A 19,995-nucleotide genomic window follows, 5' to 3' on the forward strand; every position below is an offset into this window, starting at 1 on the left:
GCCCCAGTCTTCAAGAAGGGTTGTCGAGCAGATGCGCAAAACTATAGACCTATATGAAACTTCCTGGCAGATTAAAACTGTGTGCCTGACCGAGTCTCGAACTCGGGACCTTTGCCTTTCGCGGGCAAGTGCTCTACCATCTGAGCTACCGAAGCACGACTCATGCCCGGTCCTCACAGCTTTACTTCTGCCAGTATCTCGTTCCTACCTTCCAAACTTTACAGAAGCTCTCCTGCGAACCTTGCAGAACTAGCACTCCTGAAAGAAAGCAGAGTGAAAACCTCATTCTGGATACATCCCCCAGGCTGTGGCTAAGCCATGTCTCCGCAATATCCTTTCTTTCAGGAGTGCTAGTTCTGCAAGGTTTGCAGGAGAGCTTCTGTAAAGTTTGGAAGGTAGGAGACGAGATTCTGGCAGAAGGAAAGCTGTGAGGACCGGGCGTGAGTCGTGGTTCGGTAGCTCAGATGGTAGAGTACTTGCCCGCGAAAGGCAAAGGTCCCAAGTTCGAGTCTCGGTGGGGCACACAGTTTTAATCTGCCAAGAAGTTTCATATCAGTGCACACTCCGCCGTAGAGTGAAAATATCATTCTATAGACCTATATCTCTGACATCGATCTGTTGTAGAATTTTAGAACATGTTTTTTGCTCGCGTATCATGTCATTTCTGGAAACCCACAATCTACTCTGTAGGAATCAGTATGGATTCCAGAAACAGCGATCGTGTGAGACCCAACTCGCTTTATTTGTTCACGAGACCCAGAAAATATTAGATACAGGCTCCCAGGTAGATGCCATTTTCCTTGACTTCCGGAAGGCATTTGATACAGTTCCGCACTGTCGCCTGATAAACAAATTAAGAGCTTTGTGGCTGGATTGAAGAGTTTTTAGCAAACAGAACACAGCATGTTGTTCTCAATGGAGAGACGTCTACAGACGTTAAAGTAACCTCTGGTGTGCCACAGGGGAGTGTTATGGGACCATTGCTTTTCACAATACATGTAAATGACCTAGTAGATAGTGTCGGAAGTTCCATGCGGCTTTTCGCGGATGATGTTGTAGTATACAGATAAGTTGCAGCATTAGAAAATTGCAGCGAAATGCAGGAAGATCTGCAGCGGATAGGCAATTGGTGCAGGGAGTGGCAACTGACCCTTAACATAGACAAATGTAATGTATTGCGAATACATAGAAAGAAGGATCCTTTATTATATGATTATATGACAGCAGAACAAACACTGGTAGCAGTTACTTCTGTAAAATATCTGGGAGTATGCTTGCAGAACGATTTGAAGTGGAATGATCATATAAAATTAATTTTTGGTAAGTGGGTGCCAGGTTGAGATTCATTGGGAGAGTCCTTAAAAAATGTAGTCCATCAACAAAGGAGGTGGCTTACAAAACATTCGTTCGATCTATACTTCAGTATTGCTCATCAGTGTGGGATCCGTACCAGGTCGGGTTGACAGAAGAGATGGAGAAGATCCAAAGAAGAGCGCCGCGTTTCGTCACAGGGTTATTTGGTAAGCGTGATAGTGTTACGGAGGTGTTTAGCAAACTCGAGTGGCAGACTCTGCAAGAGAGGCGCTCTGCATCACGGTGTAGCTTGCTGTCCAGGTTTTGAGAGGGTACGTTTCTGAGGTATCGAATATATTGCTTGCCCCTACTTATACCTGCCGAGGAGATCACGAATGCAAAATTAAGAGAGATTCGAGTGCGCACGGAGGCTTTCCGGCAGTCATTCTTCCCGTGAGCCATATGCGACTGGAACAGGAAAGGGAGGTAATGACAGTGGCACGTAAAGTGCCCTCCGCCACACACCATTGGGTGGCTTGTGGAGTGTAAATGTAGATGTAGAAATGCTGATCCTAGGAAGTATCTTAGGAAATAGGTAGAGAAAGGGCAAACACCCATTTATACCATTTTGTGTATGAAAAAACTTTCAGCAGCAGTGACTGAATACACCCTAAAGTTATCAGGGATAAAATAACAGGAAGTTAAATGTTCTAAAATACTTATAAAGGAACGAAACTGCAGTTATGCATCGAAGGACATGGAATGGAAGCAATAAAGAGAAGGGAGGAAGACAAGGTTGTAAGATATCGGCCATATTTTTCAGTCTGTACAGATACTAAACAGTAAACGAAATCAAAGAGAAATTTGAAAAAGAAATGGAAATTTGAAATTAAGAACAGAGAACGACAAAGGACGAGGAAAAGTAAATAGAGTGTAATAGAACATGCTCATATTAAATCCAGTGATGTAGAGGAAATTTATAAGTGAATGAGAATCTGAAAATAATAGGTTTCCTATTTATGCAATGAAATAAACGATGGTGGCCAAAGTAAACAAGCTATAATATGCAGACTGGCAAAAAAAAAGGGGGGGGGGGCACCAAGAAAGAGAAGTGTGTAACATATAAAACTGAATATTAGAGTGTAGCCTTAAATGAAAGTGGAACATGGACAATCTAAGGTATAGAGAAAAAAGATGATTTAAGCTTTTGAAATCTGGTCTCTCAGAACAGTGCTGAAGATTAGGGAGTAGTAACCAGCGAATCAAATTGGGAAGAAAATTTATCTGTGACATAACTGGACCAACAAAAGTTGTAGATTGACAGGGCACATCCTAAGGCATAAAGGAAGATTTAATTTGGAAATGAAAGGGTGTAGTGTAGGGGGAATAAAAACTTTAGAAGAAGATCAAAGCATGGCTACAGTAAGCATCTTGAAATTGATATAGTTTGCAGGAGTAACACAGAACTGAAGAGACCAGCATAGCAAAGACGTACTGAGATGTGCATCAAACCATCCTTCAGAGTGAAGACTTCAACTACATTAAGAAATGTATAGCATTCATTATAGTCTTGTTGATATTCTTCATTGTTGTCATCATCATCATCATCATCTTCATCATCATCACTGTTGTCTAAATGAACATTGTTGACCATAATGGACACTGGTCTCCCGAAAACTTTTCCTTTGACACACCTGTGTCTTGTTGTCTCCTCCAACCCTTCATGGCAACATCAGCTAAATGATGCTCTTCAATGTCGTTTCCTTATAATAAAATGCATTTTTTCTCTCATTGTCCTCCTAGTCACCTGATATTTTGTTCTTATGTCAGAAGCAATGTATTCTCTGATTTGTCAACTATGTCTTTCCATTGTAACAGTTTGTGGTTATATTGTATTCCCCAACCAACAATTACTGTGATTCACACATCGGATCCATGTATGAAAATGAGTAATATAAGGGTACAGCGTATTATAACTTTGTTCTTCTTGTAATTAAAGTTCTTAAATAACCGTAATATTGGTTACAGCCATTTTATGTGTGAGTGTGTGTGATGAATTCCTTAAATCACAGAGTGTTAGACTCTCATTCAGGACTTAACATTGAGGACCAGCCATTTAGAAAAATTTTGGACCCAGAACACCAGCCATTTATGCTATTGGTTAAAATTTCACAGGCACATTTGTGTTTGATGTATGTTAAAGAATAATACATGCTAAAGAGGACCAAGTTTCAAAGTTAGTTTTTCCTATTTATTTCAATTTTTCCATAGATTACAAATTATGCAATAACGAAGGCAAAAAGTATAATTATCATTAAAAAAATGCAAACTAAGTTCTTGAGCAATTTCATTTGTAATTGGCTTTTCTTTGGAAAAGTGAAAGTGCTCAACAGAACATGCATTCAGCCAGGTAGCTCACGAAATGTTTGGTGCACAGCAGAGAAATTTATAATTGTGCTTGTGAAAGATATTCAGCAGCTGTAATTTAAGGTGTGCGCCTAGGACCCTGCCTAACCACACTCTTCGAGAAAGGGGGGGGGGGGGGGATATTCTATGTGAAAGCTTTTCTTGTAACTATGCTGTATGTATGTTAATTTAAACCTTTAACTATTTCTATTTGTGATGTTGTGATTGATTGACTACATTGCTTCTCCTATGCTCTGAAGATCTTATGTCATTGGCTGGAAAGATCAATGACAGGAACTGTGATTGTATGACAAAAGTGATCATAATTCATAATGTCGATTTCAGTGCATCAGAAACTACCAGGTTGTACTGGGTGTAATTCCTGTTGCTGTAGTTGGCATAATTCCAGTTTATACTTCCACAATGCGAAAATATACAGTGTAAATGTTGATGCATGTCAAAGATCTTTCCAAATGTGTTGTGTATGTCGGTGTTTTTTTTTTCCTAAAGTGTCATGAAGTTCTTTGCCGGTGTATAAAACCTTCACCATTCAAAGGATTGATAAGTTTTACAGCTCTGAGGGAAAGTATGTTGTAATTTCACCACAGGTATAGTATATTTTCACCTGGGAAAAAGCATATTCTTGACCAGGAAATGCGAGATTTTTTTTCCTACTAGTCCGTATCTATACCCTGATGTAGTTCCTGGTTGTATCCTTTCTCTGGTACACTCATTCTGTTATTGATTGACTTCTATAGGTCCTATGAAAAGGGGTGAACATTGTTGGTGCAAAGAATCAAGTCAGTGGTTTTGTGGTCTTCAGTCTGAAGATTAGTTTCATGCAGCTCCCCTTGCTGGTCTGTATTGATAAACTCATATCCTCTCACATAACTATTCCAGCTTACATCCACTTGAATAAGTTTACTGTAGTGAAACCTAGGTAAAGCCTTACAAGACCCCTCCCCCCGCCCCCTCATACACATACAATTCCAATACTAATCTTAGTATTTCAGACGCAACAGAACATGTCATATCAGCCTGCCCCTTCCTGTAGCCAAATTGTACTTGTATTTCTTGCCTGATTTGAGCCTTTGCTATGTCATTAATTACTTGATCTGCACATAAAATTTTTAACATTGTTCTCTTGCACCACATTTCAGAAGCTTCTACTCTCTTTTATCCTGCAGGCTACTGTTTATTCTCCCTGTTTCACTTCTGTATGGAATATCACTTTGGACAGTTACTTTCAGAAAAGATTTTCTAACATATAAATTGATATTAGATGTTAACAGTGTTCTCTTTTTTTCAGAAAAGTTATTCTTGCTGTTACCGGTCTACACTTCACTTCTCCCATCGCCCAAATAGCAAACCAAGCAAGGTGGTATAGTGATTATAACACTGGAGTCACATTCAGGAGGACAACATTTCAAATCCGCCTCGAACCATCCTAATTTAGGTTTTCCATAACTTCCCTAAATCACTCCAGGCAAATGGTTCCTTTAAATAGCCACAGCAAATTTCCTTCCCCACCCTTGAGTCGTTCCAAGCTTGTGCACTGTTTTTTAAGGACCTCAGTGTTTATAGGAGTTTAAACCTTAATGGCCCTTCTTTCCTTCCTTCCAAATATCAAAATTCATCTATGTTACCTGGTATAATTTGACCACACTCAATCACCCCTGTAGCTTTTAAAGACAATATGCACTCCGTCCAACGAGTGTCCTTCAGCTACTATATTGTGCGCAAAATGCCGCGGCTGCTAGATGCACAGTCAGCTGCGGAAGTGGGGGGCAGAGTGACAGTGGTGGGGGGTCACTCAGAATGCTAAGGGGAAATGCCAAGCACTGAAGGGGAAGTGCTGTTCTAAACTGATGCTTACGCTTACATTTTTGCTAAATATTAAGCGGGACCCCTCCGCGCCCACATCTGCATGGTGACCATTCAAAAAGATCTGTCACTTCTTCTTTGGTTAGTACCTAAAAAGAATTCCGCTGAAAATGCAGCAATTTATTCTCGCCTGGTTTGCTAACCATTTGTAACGTTCAGAGAAGAGTCACAACTGGGGAATTTTGAGTAAAACCTACACATTTCTCTTGTTGCCATGTTAAAATTTGCTTCTTTTGACAAAACTCAGCTTAGTTTACACAGTCTCACCTCACTAATATGTTGTGCAGATGCAATTTCTAGAGAATTCTGAAACAGTGGTTTATTAAATTTATTAAGTGAGAAATTGAGGAAAAATAAGATCAGCATCTTATGGAAGAGCACATTCTTGGTACAAAATAAGTATGTAATTACTTCACTTATGTTGTTCCAAAACCTATAGCATTTCTCGTTTCACCAGCTATCGATAGCCCTTAAAAATTACATTCTTTCATCGGAAAGGTCTGTAGTTAACAAGATAGATAATGAAGTTCTGCATAATAACTATATGGCAAAATCCTCTCCTCTTTGTGTGCTATCATTTGCCAAAATCTCATTCCAATGTCTCAAACTGTTTATTAAATATGAGGAATGTTGTGGGTACCATATTTACTCGAATCTAAGCTGCACTCGAATCTAAGCCGCACCTGAAAAATGAGACTCGAAATCAAGTAAAAAAATTTTCCCCGAATCTAAGCCGCACCTGAAATTTGAGACTCGAAATTCAAGGGGAGAGAAAAGTTTTAAGCCGCACCTCCAAATCAAAACAAAGTTGGTCCATTGTAATGTGAGACACAATTTAAGTCGAATGAATGACGATACAGCTACAGTAGTTTGGTTCGAGTTGTAAGTTTAGCAGTTAAGCTTTACATTGCTATGCGTCAGGTGCTCCGTCCAAATTTATGTGGGTACCCTTCCTTTTTCATGTGCTTCGTCTGGTTTGAATTGATGGCTTATTTTTCTTTGATCTGATAAGTGCCGTTCTCTTTATTATAGGTGTTAACGTCACTCTAAGCTGAAAATGCATTACAGTACTGTGTTGTGCATTGTTTGTCGCATTCTGATAATGAGTGTTTATGACCTGTCGCCACTCACGGCATGGCTTACTTTTGTGAGTGCTACCGCCGCTTACAATTTAAAAGAGGAATCGTCTCATTAGCGAAACAATGGCAAGAGACTGCTATTTGTTGTTACTTACACTGCTGCTCTCTTTGATAATGATCAACAAGAACCAAATAATAGGCTGCATATGATAGAAGGTGTTCTGAACGAGAGTTTAGCGAAAATTTTTCTCCGTTTGAAAATCTTTGCAGGCTCCTCTTTAGTATATTACATTCTGCACAGAAATTAGAGTCATCTTAGATTTAAAAATGTAGTCAATTGCCATGCTTCATTTCTGACTGTATCACTATTAGGCATAAGAATAATACAAATATAAACATGACATGATATGTATATTCTTCCGCGTTTGCTGTTGTCTCACTCTGGTTTCTTAGTTTATTAGGCAGACAGGATTTAAATGAGATAAGCAGCAAACACGAAACAATACATGGTAAAATGTTTATATTCATATTATTCTTGTGGTGAAGAGAATACTGCATGTGATTCACAATTCATAAAAGTTCCTATTAACAACCATCTCTTCCCACAGGTAGGACAAAATTCAGAACATAGAGTTGGCTATATTATCAAATATCCCAAACAGTCTTGCCAGTCGGATCTTTGTAGTACATTGAAATGCTGCTACATTCGAAGACGAACAATACGGAATTTGTATTTACTTCGTTGGATAATCTATGAATATGCAGTGGTCAAAACTCGGGGCGGAGAAAAAAGTTCGTCTTCCACCTTTTTTTAAATTTATTTACTGACGCAGAGGTTTTGCTGCCAGTATTTATCTTTGTGCCTACAAAGCATGCCTGTGTAGCGCTACATATATTCAACGGCAGAAGTTAGTTGTGGCGGTACCTACCAACATTTTTCAGAACTTCCACTTGCTTTGCACTCGATTCTAAGCCGTAGGCGTTTTTTTGGATTACAAAAACTGGAAAAAAAGTGTGGCTTAGATTCGAGTAAATACGGTATTTCACTCTGGCTTTATAGCTAGTGTGGTGCTATCACAAATGAGTGAACTACGTCAGATCAATTTTCTCAAGGTTGGTGACAGATAGAAACCTGCAACAAAGTCTAAAGAAAAATTCAATATGTTAGCTAAATTTCTTACACAGCAACATATTATGTAATATGCCCCAGATGCAAAATCATAGTGACCCCTTTTTTCATTTCAAACTTAGCACGGTGTCTTACTTCCTCGTAAAGATCCCAATAACTATGACCATTAATAAAATGATGAGCACATAATAATGCACCTGACATATAAAGCTACAAGTAAACAAAAATGAAATTTTTTGCCGAATGGTTACTGCAAAATCATTTGAGAAAGATTGCAGGGCATGCATATTGATTCTATCATCACTGTCCCAAAGCACTTGTTGGCCTCCAATTCTGAACAAATGTATGAACTCGCCCAGCTCTTTGGACAAAAACTGGTCACTGCACATCGCCCACCATATTCTGTGTGATCCATAATTACAGTCTGGTATCTAAACAAGTTGTAGATAGTATTTTGTTTTCTATATTTCATCCATGATAACTTCATAATTTAAAAGTGTATATTCCCAGAAACAGTTTAAAAACCTTTTTTATAAAACTGCAAATGCAGCTAATGTTTGTCTTTCTTTGATCTATCTTCTAATGTATGCTGTAGGTTCAGCATTGGCTCAGATTGTCTTATTTTTATACATAACCTAAACTGATTTTTTCCAGATCCACTTCTACTACTCGTTCCATCTTTCTGTATATCATTTGTGTTAGTATTTCATAACTGTAACAAATATCAAGAGGATTAAACAAATGGTTCAATAATATCAGAACCTGCATTCTTTTGTATTCTTCCTGAAGTCTGAGGGTAATCCACTTTTCTAATGTATATTGCACATCATGTGGGATAGTTTGCCATGGTCGGTTCTCCCACCTACTCCAGGTGTCTTGTTTTGACTTATAATGACAGCCAACATGACCGTGCAGTGTTGACACTGTGAAATGGTTGAAAGCAATGAGATATTAAAACTATTAAGTTCCCTGAGGACATACAGCTCAAATCTATGGCTCAATGATGATGGTACCCTCTTGGGAAAAATGGTGCCCCATTCAGACCTCCAGGGGAAGCTACTCAGGCAGATGCAATCATCAGAAAAATCAAATGTGGCATTTTACAGATTGCAATATGGAATTTTAAATCAAGTAAGTTGGTCAGAGAACTTTACATAATGAATGGTTCATTGTAATAAAGATGGTCACAAACCCATGGCTGATGACAGTAACGAAAGTATATATGCTTACTCACTCTGCAGATGAGGAAGCCATTGGACATGTATGAGTTAAAAGAAATTTTTCAGGATGTTAAGGAAGATTGAAAGTTGGTGATGGGAAACTCGAATTCAGTAGGACAACAAAATGAGAAGGAAAAAAATAGTACTTAAGCTGGGGGTAAGAAATGAAAAGGGAAGCCACCAGGTAGAATTTTACAGAATTTTGCGCCATGGAAATCATGAAAGAAGTGTGTATATGTGGAAGAGGCCTGGAGACACCAGGTCTGTTGAAATTTTGCAGCAGTAAGATGAAATGGAAAAATCAGTGGCAGCTGTGGACCTTATTAATCATCAAACACAAATTACAGCTGAAGGAGTTTAGAGATGTGGGATGTAAATGAACGAGGCCTAAATAGTTGAAACAACCACATGTTGTAGAGAATTTCAAGGGGAAGATGTTGTAATGAATGACTGTAACAGATGAAAGAAATACAATAGTACAAGATTGTAGATAAAATAGCGAGGGCAGCAGAGGAACAGTTAAAAAAATACAAAAATTTGTAGAAATCCAGGCTAATGCATGCAGCATTAAATTTGATTGATGGGAAGAATAAATACAAAAATGTAGCAAGTGAAGTAGGCAGTTGGTAATATACAAACATCTAAAAACATGAGACAGACAGACTGTACAAAATGGCAAAGTACAGTTATACATTATTAACAACAAACTATCAATATACACCTTAATACTATTTATTCTTACTCCAGTTGCTTGTAACCTAGTAAAAGAAATGCTTCTGCTGCCTCAGTTATACCTGATCTTTATCTTTATTTCAGTTCTTTGTGTGTTCTGTCAATTATATTCATAACAACTTGTATTTTAAACCACTGGACGTGACTGGAAGCCCAAGAAAATTTTATCAGTATACATCACCACGAAACTATGCATTCGAATAAATAAGATACATTTTCTCTATAAAAACAGTGCTACATGCTGGACATTTACATAGCTGGATTTTTTTGATAAGATTAATCTACAATAAAATTTGATAAATGTAACTCAACCACATACATACTGCGAAGAATTCATCTGGGTTGTATGGCTGTGGTCCATGGAACTCTTCTATCCCTGATCTTCCATTCAAAGCTACGTTGGACATCTTCAGAGGTGCTCCTGGTTGTGCTGAGTGTTGCCCTCAAGACTCAGCAGCATTCCACAAATGTGTGATTGGTGTACACTGCATTCTGAGGGCTCGTAGCCATTTCTTGTGCATCCCATGAAACATCTGAACCGAGGTGATTAAGCAAGCAGACAAAAATTTTGTAAAGGGTTGGCTGCACACAGAGACATATTGCAGTAATTTTATTTATAGATGGGTGCAGATTGACACGTATTGGTATCATGAACACCTGCAGTTCTCATACAATATGATGGAGAACCCACATGACACTTGGGAAACAAAATTCCAAATTAGGTTCTCAGTGAACGTCTTGTGTGGTATGATTGATGACCTGTTGATAGGACATGTGTACCTGCCAAATTGCATGATGGCTACAGCATATCCACATTTCCTGATAGAAGACTAGCTGCGCTTTCAGAAGGCTTGACATTAGAGCAACAACAAGAAATGTACTTGCAACATGATGGAGCACTGATTCACTGTACCAAACAAGCATCTCAGTATCTGAATAACAAATTTCCTCAATTGTGGGTTGGCTGTGGCAGACCCATCAACTGCCCTGACAGATCACCCGACCTAACCCTGCTAGACTTCTGTTTATAGGGCTGTTTAAGGGGGGGGATGTACACTACGAAGGTGGACGCAGGCGAAGAACTTGTCACTCACATCACCGATGCTGTTGCCCATATTAACGCCTAGCTAGAAGATCTTCGATGTGCAACACAACACACACTCCAATGCACTGACAAGTGCATTGGGATGAGCGGCAGACTTTTTGAACACCTATTGTAGGATGAACCAGTCAGCTTTCCCACCATTATTCTGTCTGCCACAGCACCTACAAAGCATTTCCATAAGTAATATTTACATTTGTCTTCATAACCATTCATGGATGTGAGTAGCCTTCAACATACTGCAGTTTTGTAACAATCAAAAACTGGACAGATGTTTATAGGACTTTTTCAGTTTATTTTCATATGTAGAATTCACTTCACAAATTATGTGACATTACTCCTGAATCACTCTGTATCATTCCCAATTCAAGTTCTGATCAGTATGCACACTCAGGTATTTTTGAACAGTAAGTTTTTACATAGTTCCTTTGTTCCATGCTGTTTTGGAATTAATACTGAGATATCTTCCATTGTAGAGAACTGAACAAAAGGCTTTTTTTTTTTTTACATCATAGAGCATTTACTGAGAACCAGTCAATAATGATTTCGAATGTTTCATTTACTGATAATTTTGTTGTTGTTTATGGCAAGGACAGAAGTGGTACCAGAATTGAACCCCTTGGAATGACTAGTAATTTGTCCCAATAAGAATAAAATTTATTACGAGAGCCAGTTAATGTATTCCTTAGGTTACTATCAGTTGAGTAGTAAGTGAAGCACATATTTATTATATCTGTAAAGACATAAACTTTAAGCTTCATCAAAAGGATGTTGTGATTTGTACTGCAAAATGCATTAGATACATCACAAAAAATCCCAGTTTGTGAAATCTCATAATTCAAGTATTTTATAAAATAGTGCAGTGAAATGGTAGAGGCCACGTTCAGTGGAGACGCTCTTCTGAAAACTGATTAATTCGAACTCCTATACTTTCAGGTACTTTCTGTCATTATTAAATAATAGTGGACGAGGTCAGAAGTTATTAATGTCTGTTGTGCCATTCTTAGATGGGGTCTGACAATGGTGTACTTTTGTCTGTCTAGAAAGATACCTTGTGCAAGTGAAGCATTAAGTAACTATACCAGAAGAACATGCCCTTAACATTTTACTTGGAATGTTATCGACCCCATGAGATTTTTTTCTTTTAAGAGAGCTAATGATTATTCTCTTGATTTCATTGGAAGACGTTGGAGTGAGCTCAGCTCGATTGAATGCTTATAGTGCCAAGTGTTGCATATACTTCAATACTTTTTCTTTTTACTGACTGTACAAAGTTTCTAAGTTACATTTAGAAAGTGATTGTTAGAACAGCTTGTGGTAGGTTTAGCTTCATGGACTATTTGATTATTATTTTATTTACTAGAAATAGTTCCTTAGTAAGCTTTCCAATTTCCGCTATAACTATGCTTCATATTGTTTTAATTTTATTTTCAGAATAGATACCTTGTATAAATTTAAATCAGTTGCACATCTGTGCTTCTCCTGACCATTAGGTATACATGAGACAGTGTTTTGATGCTGACTGCTTAATATTTACTTTACTATATTGCTATTTTGGGAGAAAATAGCTACTTATATCTCTAAGTGCAGAAAACTATTTTGCAGTACACTAGTACTTGTCATGCAGCATTTATAATGCACATCATCACTTGCAGTGTAGTAACAGGAATTTTCTATGCCTGAATCTGAATAATAAAGTAAGTCATAGGAGTGGCCAATGTGATATGCTTTTAATTTTCTTTTGAATTGGTAGGGATTCCCAGTTTATTGGTTTGTTAGATGGGAGTTAGTTGGATATGTTTGTGCAAGAGCATGTAACTCCAGTCTGAGCCCTAAAATCTGTGTAAAAATTCTCATAGGATAAAAGGGCACACAAGTAATTAAAACAACTGATAGTACATATCTTTTAGTTGTGTTGTGTTCTACTGACCTTAGTGTAAGACACTACCATATACTTTGATATCTTTTCATTTACAGAGAGGGCATGTATTATTCCCTCTTCTGCTGTTACTTCACATCTTTTATGCCTTTTGCTTCACTTGCAGTATCATCTGCATATGGATGTAACAGGATCTCACCATTTTGCATATGTCATCATCTATTATCTGTAGGCTAACAAAATATGGATAAGCTGTCCAAATTATTAAGTTTATTAAATATATTGAAATATTGCACCTTTGTTACTAACATAGGTGACATAACATGAATGTAAATAATTTCTGCCTTAACATTTGGTAGCTTGAAAGCACAAATTACTTTCACATTTCTCTGCAGGGATGTGCTGTTGCCACTGCGTGATTCCGGAAAGGTCAGTGGTGTGTTGCTCGCATATGACACAGCTACTGATCTGCCACAACACTATTCACCTGACGATACCTGCCCCAATCGGTACTCAGGACAGAAGAAGTGTGACGACAATGCCCCGTGGAACCCTGACGGAATGGGACTCCTGCAAATTGACTGGGGCTTTCCAATGTTCTACATCAAAAGCAATTCTAATGATAGTTCTGGGAACCTGCGGAAGATAAGAGAGTGTCACCAGCGCTATAACAGCGCTGACACTCAGGCTGGACGGACACTTTGTGCTATAGAGATGAATTCGTACATGTCTGCAGCTGTCAGTTCAGAAGTGTGTGTTAGGCGAAATGGAGTGAAAAATAATTTCCATCCAGGTGAGACACAGGGTATGTTTCCCATTCTATTTTTTCCTTTTAGAGTTTGCAAATGTTTTCAATATTTACTACCTCGTATTGTCAGATTGATACTGATAAAATCTATAACTATCACCACCCATCATTTATACCTGTTTGTAATTTAAAATTATTTATAATGTAAATGTTGGAGTTATCTTTGTTTGAGTTTTTGCTATTACCTGTGTGCACACATGCCAGGTGAGTTGTCTTTTTTTGTCTTTTAAGAATGACAGACTCATTTAAAATCAAACAATGGGAACTCCAGGTAGGAATATTAACAATGTAGGAAAGGACACTTACATATAGCTTTTGGCCACTGCCTTCATTAGTAAAAGAGAGACATGCAACAATCACTCACACAAGCAAGCACCCCTCATATGGGCCAGAATGCTGGCTCGAGATGCTGGAGAATTAAACAGTGGAAAATCCAGGATGGAATGTAAAAATGTGTGCGCGTATGTGCATCTATTGTTGACAAAGGCCATTTCCCGAAAGCTTTAAGTGTGAAAATATTCCTGTTGTGCCTATCAGCAACTCAGCATCTCCACTATTGATCATCGAGTAAAACATATGTGCTATAACCAGTTGTGTAATACGTTACACGGCACTAGATCCTGAGTGCACTACGCTTGAAATATTTTGCCAATGGCATTTGTGCTGTCCTGTCACCAGAGGCTGCCTGTGGTGGGCCACCTGACTTGTAGACACAGCACAGCATCCATTGTGCTGTCTACTGGAGCTCTCCTCTTTATAGGTGTCGTGCAGCAGGCACTCGCTCTCATACTGTGTTTATACTTTTTGTCAGCAGCTGCTTATATCAGTAATTAGGGTGTTTCGTTGTTTGTGTCTGTGTTCTCAACTGTTGTTTGCTTGTGTGTGGAAGAAGAAAACATGTAAGGCTTTCTCCCTTTCTTGGATTTCTCCTCCAGGAATCTGTGTCTAAAGACATGCCTGTCATTGCAATGTGTTTGTGTGTGTGTGTGTGTGTGTGTGTGTGTGTGTGTGTGTGTGTGTAGGTAGAATTCTATTGTTGTCATCAACAGCCCTAAAAAACCTACGGGGCTTAGGCAGCTTGATTTCTGTGGCTGCAATTGCAATTGCCAGTTTGTTATCAATCCTCATCATGATTCCTAAACTGATTGTATGGTTGTGATGCCACCGTTTGATTAGTTCTTCCCAAAGGGGTGCATCAAAGTACACTACATTGCAAGAATCCCTCTTTGACTTAAGTATTAAATATTGCTCAATCTTTCGAGGTATCTTGTGCTGCTGGTGATAAGATTGTGACTTAGTGTGACATTGCCATGGTGACTGTTGTTCCTGGTCGTCAGGCGACAGTCTGTTCTTGTGGGAAGGACAACGTGGCAGCTGTACAAACATGGCTTCCATGCCACATTGGATGGCAACATACTAAACAACAACAACAACAACGGTCGTACTCTGTGCTCCCATTTTGCCCATCCAGTTCCAGTCAACATGAGTGTCCTAAGTGCTGGGCAACTTGGATCAACTGTAGGAGAAAAGGACATGTAGCATCTGTGTGTCATTCCCTACCCCCTACATGTACATCTACATTTATACTCCGTAAGCCACCGAACGGTGTGTGGCGGAGGGCACTTTACGTGCCACTGTCATTACCTCCCTTTCCTGTTACAGTTGCGTACGGTTCGCGGGATTGTTGGAAAGCCTCCGTGCGCGCTCGAATCTCTCTAATTTTACATTCGTGATCTCCTCGGGAGGCGTAAGTAGGGGGAAGCAATATATTCGATACCTCAGAAACGTACCCTCTCGAAACCTGGACAGCAAGCTACACCACAGTGCAGAGCACCTCTCTTGCAGAGTTTGCCACTTGAGTTTGGTAAACATTTCCATAACACTATCACGCTTACCAAATAACCCTGTGACGAAATGCGCTGCTCTTCTTTGGATCTTCTCTATCAACCCGACCTGGTACAGATCCCACACTGATGCGCAATACTCAAGTATAGATCGAACGAATGTTTTGTAAGCCACCTCCTTTGTTGATGGACTACATTTCCTAAGGACTCTCCCAGTGAATCTCAACCTGGCACCCGCCTTACCAACAATTAATTTTATATGATCATTCCACTTCAGATTGTTCCGTATGCATACTCAGAGATATTTTACAGAAGTAACTGCTACCAGTGTTTGTTCTGCTATCATATAATCATACAATAAAGGATCCTTCTTTCTATGTATTCGCAATACATTACATTTGTCTATGTTAAGGGTCAGTTGCCACTCCCTGCACCAAGTGCCTATCCACTGCAGATCTTCCTGCATTTCACTGCAATTTTCTAATGCTAAACTTCTCTGTATACTATAGCATCATCCTTAAAAAGCCGCATGGAACTTCCAATGCTATCTACTAGGTCATTTATATATATTGTGAAAAGCAGTGGTCCCATAACACTCCCCTGTGGCACGCCAGATGTTACTTTAATGTCTGTAGACGTCTCTCCATCGAGAACAACATGCTGTGTTTTGTTTGCTAAAAACTCTTCAATCCAGCCACATAGCTGGTCTGATATTCAGTGGGCTCTTACTTTGTTTATCAGGCAACAGTGTGGAACTGTATCGAATGCCTTCCAGAAGTCAAAGAAAATGGTATCTACCTGGATGTGGATGGTAATTGTGTATCTTCAGTGCTTACGAATCGTAACAAACTATTTATCAAAGTACAAGTGATGGACAAAGTGCTCTGATCTCCGGCTTTGTCTGCGGTTACTCGATATTTGGTGGGTTACAACAAGCAGCATACTTTGATTTTGGGGCAATTTATGGCTCCCACTATGTATAGATGTGTGGTTTATTCCTTGACTTTTTTGGTAGTCTGTGATGCTGTTACTGCAGATTTATTTGGTCTGGATGCTTTTCTATTTTGGATAAGGTGTCCTTCATATTCAGTCAGATCCCTTACCGAAAGTCAGATTCTCTGTGTTCTGGGTTCCCATACGTCTTCTCGAGTGGGTTAAATTGTGCCACTAACTTCGTGGCCCATTTTTTCCCATGCATGCCGTATTCTAGGGCTGTGCGTGATCAAGTGAAATCAGAATTGGACTGGCTGATGTTGTTGGGATCATATAACCTATTACATTGAGTGAGTGGGCTACCCGCCTTGTGATTGTTTAAAAACTGACTGATGAGCTTCGCTCCTGTGGCAAGTTTAAAGTTTCAATTAATGCTCAGTCTATCATTGACACTTACCCCTTGCCCCATCTGGACGAGTTATTGACTAAACTCACTAGGGGCCAGTTTTGTCTGAAACTGACTATTTACAGGTTCCATTGGATGAGGATCCGAAATGGCTTCTTGTGATTAACACTCCCTTTGGGTTGTACCAATATCAGTGCCTTCTGTTTGATTATTGCACCAGTAATTTTTCAGCATTTTTTTGGAACAATTGACAATGTCAGTCTGGGATACATCAACTATCTCAATGATATCATCATAACAGGTGCATCAATGGAAGAGCAGTTACATAACTTAATCTTGTTCATGATCTTACCTACTGCAGGGTTGAAATGCAACTTGACCAAGTCATGCATTTTTCAGGAATATATTGTGTATTTGGGTATTAAGGTGTCTCAGAATGGTGCTTATTTTTAATGAAATCATGTCACAGCTCTGCCTCACTCTACAAATGTCAAAGAACTCCAAGCATTTTTCAGTACAATTGTTCACTATCACAATCTTTTTCTGGGTTTGGCTGCATTTGATCTATGCCGTCCACGAGTTTTTCCACAAGAATGTTCCTTTTCAGTAGACACTGAGCTGCGAGCATGCCTTCATGCTTTTGAAATATAAACTACATTCTCCTCCATGTTTGGCTATTTTCCATCTTGGCTACAGATGCCTCTCAATATGGATTCGTGCACATTCTAGCACTTTGATATGAAGATTGTTCTGAATGTCTGATAGCTTGTGTGTCAAAAAAACTCAATTCCGCCCAGCAGTGCTACTCCCAAGTTGAAAAGGAAGTGTTTGCTATCGTCTATGCCTTGAAAAAAGTTTTGATTGTTCTTGTGTGGGTCTAAGTTCCACTTCATTACTGACTATGAGCCCTCAGTTTTGTTGTTCAGACCTTCTGCTTTGTTGCTCGACAAAACAGCACATTGCCTCCAGCATTGGGCTGTCTCACTACGACTGTGAAATACACTTTGGCCCACCGCACAGCGTACCGATGCCAAAGTGCTGTCCCGGCTTCCGATGGGACCAGATCCCACTTTTGATAAGGTTGAATGCCTTTGTTTTCACTTAGATATTTAGGTGCAACACACAGTGGAGTGGTTTCCTATTATAGGCTCCCGAATCACAGCAGCTGTCTGTGCCCATCTTATTTTGCGTTGAATTGTTCACCTCATTCAGCACTGTCAGCTGGACAGGCCTTCGGGCAGGGCTTCTGATCCTTTGCGTAACTATTTTCCCCTATCACTGCCTTTTGGTATTTGATGTTCTCTTAACAACATTCGGACCGTCACCTAAAGTTGCAATCCCAGCCATCCTACAGTGGAATGTGCTCCTTCATCAAGGACATTGGAGGTTCTTGTAGATTATGTTATTGGCCTGTCAGAACTTGTTTTGGCCTGGTATTGATTGTGACATTGTACATCTTTTTTTGAGTTGGTGTCAGTGTACTACCCAACAGGCAGCAGCCCCCACAATGCTTTCTCTGTAGCCCACACTGCAGCATCCGTGGGAACACGTGCCTGTTGATTTTGTGGGACCCTTCCTTAACTATTACTGGTTGCTGATGCTTTCTCTAAGTTTCCATACATTATCTGCTGTCCTTTGATGTCAGCCGCAGCTGTGATTCAGGCCATCTCCAAAATTTCTACTATTTAAAGACTGCCTTATATGATTACGATAGGTAAAGGTCTACATTTCACGTCTCAGAACTTCCACGATTTCTACACCCATAGAGGCATTTGCCATGCGACTGCACCTCCTTCCCCCCCCCCCCCCCCCCCCCCCCCCCTGCCCCCGCCAATCTAGTGGTAAGGTGGAGCGTCTCGTCTGCACATTCCAGGTTCGAGTGAAGAAGTATGTCACGGACTCCTCCACAGACAATGCCTCAACACACTTCTCGAGTTGCTACAAGTTTACGCCGGTGGAGGATGGAAGTCCCATGGAGATGCTCCACGGTCGCCAGTCACACACCCTCCTGCATCTGCTCGTGCCACCCCACTGCCACTTTTGGCACATCCCTCGTCGCAGTTCACTCTTGTCTCTGCGGTCTGGGCTTGGGGGTTTGGCCACTGACTGAAATGGATTCAGGCGACAGTCCCAAGTTGCTGAGGCCAGTGATGGGCTGGTGGCACGCCACCACAACTGACTGCATCCCTGCTACTCCCTGTACTCACCAGTTCTGGCCCGGAGACTCTCGCAGCAGCTGTCATCGGCTACAGCATCCTCAGCAGAGGCCGTGGATGTTTCAACATCTGCCCACCCTAACTACCAGAGCCCTCCTTTTCACAAGCACATTGCAGCCAGCACTTGCTCTTGTACTTGTTTGTTCTTATTGTCAGCAATTATTTGTATCGGTCCTGGACTGTTTCTAGGTCGTTTGCTTGTATGTGGAAGAAGAATAAATTTTGGTTCATCGTGGCTGTGCCATTTGTGTCTTATTACAGTGTGATACAGTTTGCACAATGGAGTTGTCTTATTTTGATGTAATAGCATTCAGAATATAGTAACTTTATTTTCCAGCAGCTTTTCGAATGTGTGCTAATCGTGTTATTGAAATAGTCTAAAAGAAGGTCATAGTGTGGAGAGTTATGAAATTTCTGGATACTCATCTTGTGAATGTTGCAGTTCGTCTTGTTTCCATGATAGCTAAGAAAAATTGGAGAGGAGTTCCACATTATGCAAGTTGCCTTTTTGTAGGTTTGTTTTCACTCAGACTTGTTTCAGTACCTGTTTTGCTACATTCAGTGGGTTTATTAGTTTACTGGCTGCTACCTGCTGCTTCGCTCACATATCAGTAGTTTTATTATGGTGAGTGATGGTGAGTAAGTGAGCTAGTAATTTTACAAGATGTCTGTGTGTATATAGTGGTGTAGAGACGTATTTATAAAAAATATATGCAATGCTGGTATGTAGGTACATAATGAATGTGTTTATATTATTTTGCTGTATGTCGAATAAAAAAACTTGCTTTATAATTTCTAATTATATTTTTAAAAAATGCCTCAGCTCGTTACATCCATGCAGAAGTATAGTTTTTAGGGTTTTTCTGGCTCACCTAGTACTGGATATGAGATTTTGCCACCAGAACACATTCCAACCATTTCTCCCTTCCTTTTTAATGCATTACGGTGTCTAAATTTTTATGCTACTCTCTGTGATGACTAATTTATGATTAACATAGTTATTTAATAGATCATAATCAAATGCAGCCTCACCAGATTAAATTAGATTATATTAGATTTGTTCC

At 39.7% G+C, this 19,995-nt stretch overlaps 1 protein-coding gene across 3 annotated transcripts in view; it reads left to right on the forward strand.

The window, feature by feature from the left end:
- The window catches only part of LOC126100310 (nicastrin), a 142,979-nt gene that overhangs the window by 20,346 nt on the left and 102,638 nt on the right, over positions 1-19,995 (forward strand). For 2 of the 3 annotated variants that reach the window (XM_049910919.1, XM_049910921.1), the window contains exon 4: positions 13,120-13,529. In XM_049910919.1, coding sequence (XP_049766876.1) covers positions 13,120-13,529 — 410 coding nt within the window. The remainder of the gene's footprint in view (positions 1-13,119; positions 13,530-19,995) is intronic. The other variant, XM_049910920.1, reaches the window with a different exon arrangement.

The sequence above is a fragment of the Schistocerca cancellata genome, chromosome 9, assembly GCF_023864275.1.
Source record: "Schistocerca cancellata isolate TAMUIC-IGC-003103 chromosome 9, iqSchCanc2.1, whole genome shotgun sequence".
In the NCBI taxonomy this organism is placed as follows: domain Eukaryota; kingdom Metazoa; phylum Arthropoda; class Insecta; order Orthoptera; family Acrididae; genus Schistocerca; species Schistocerca cancellata.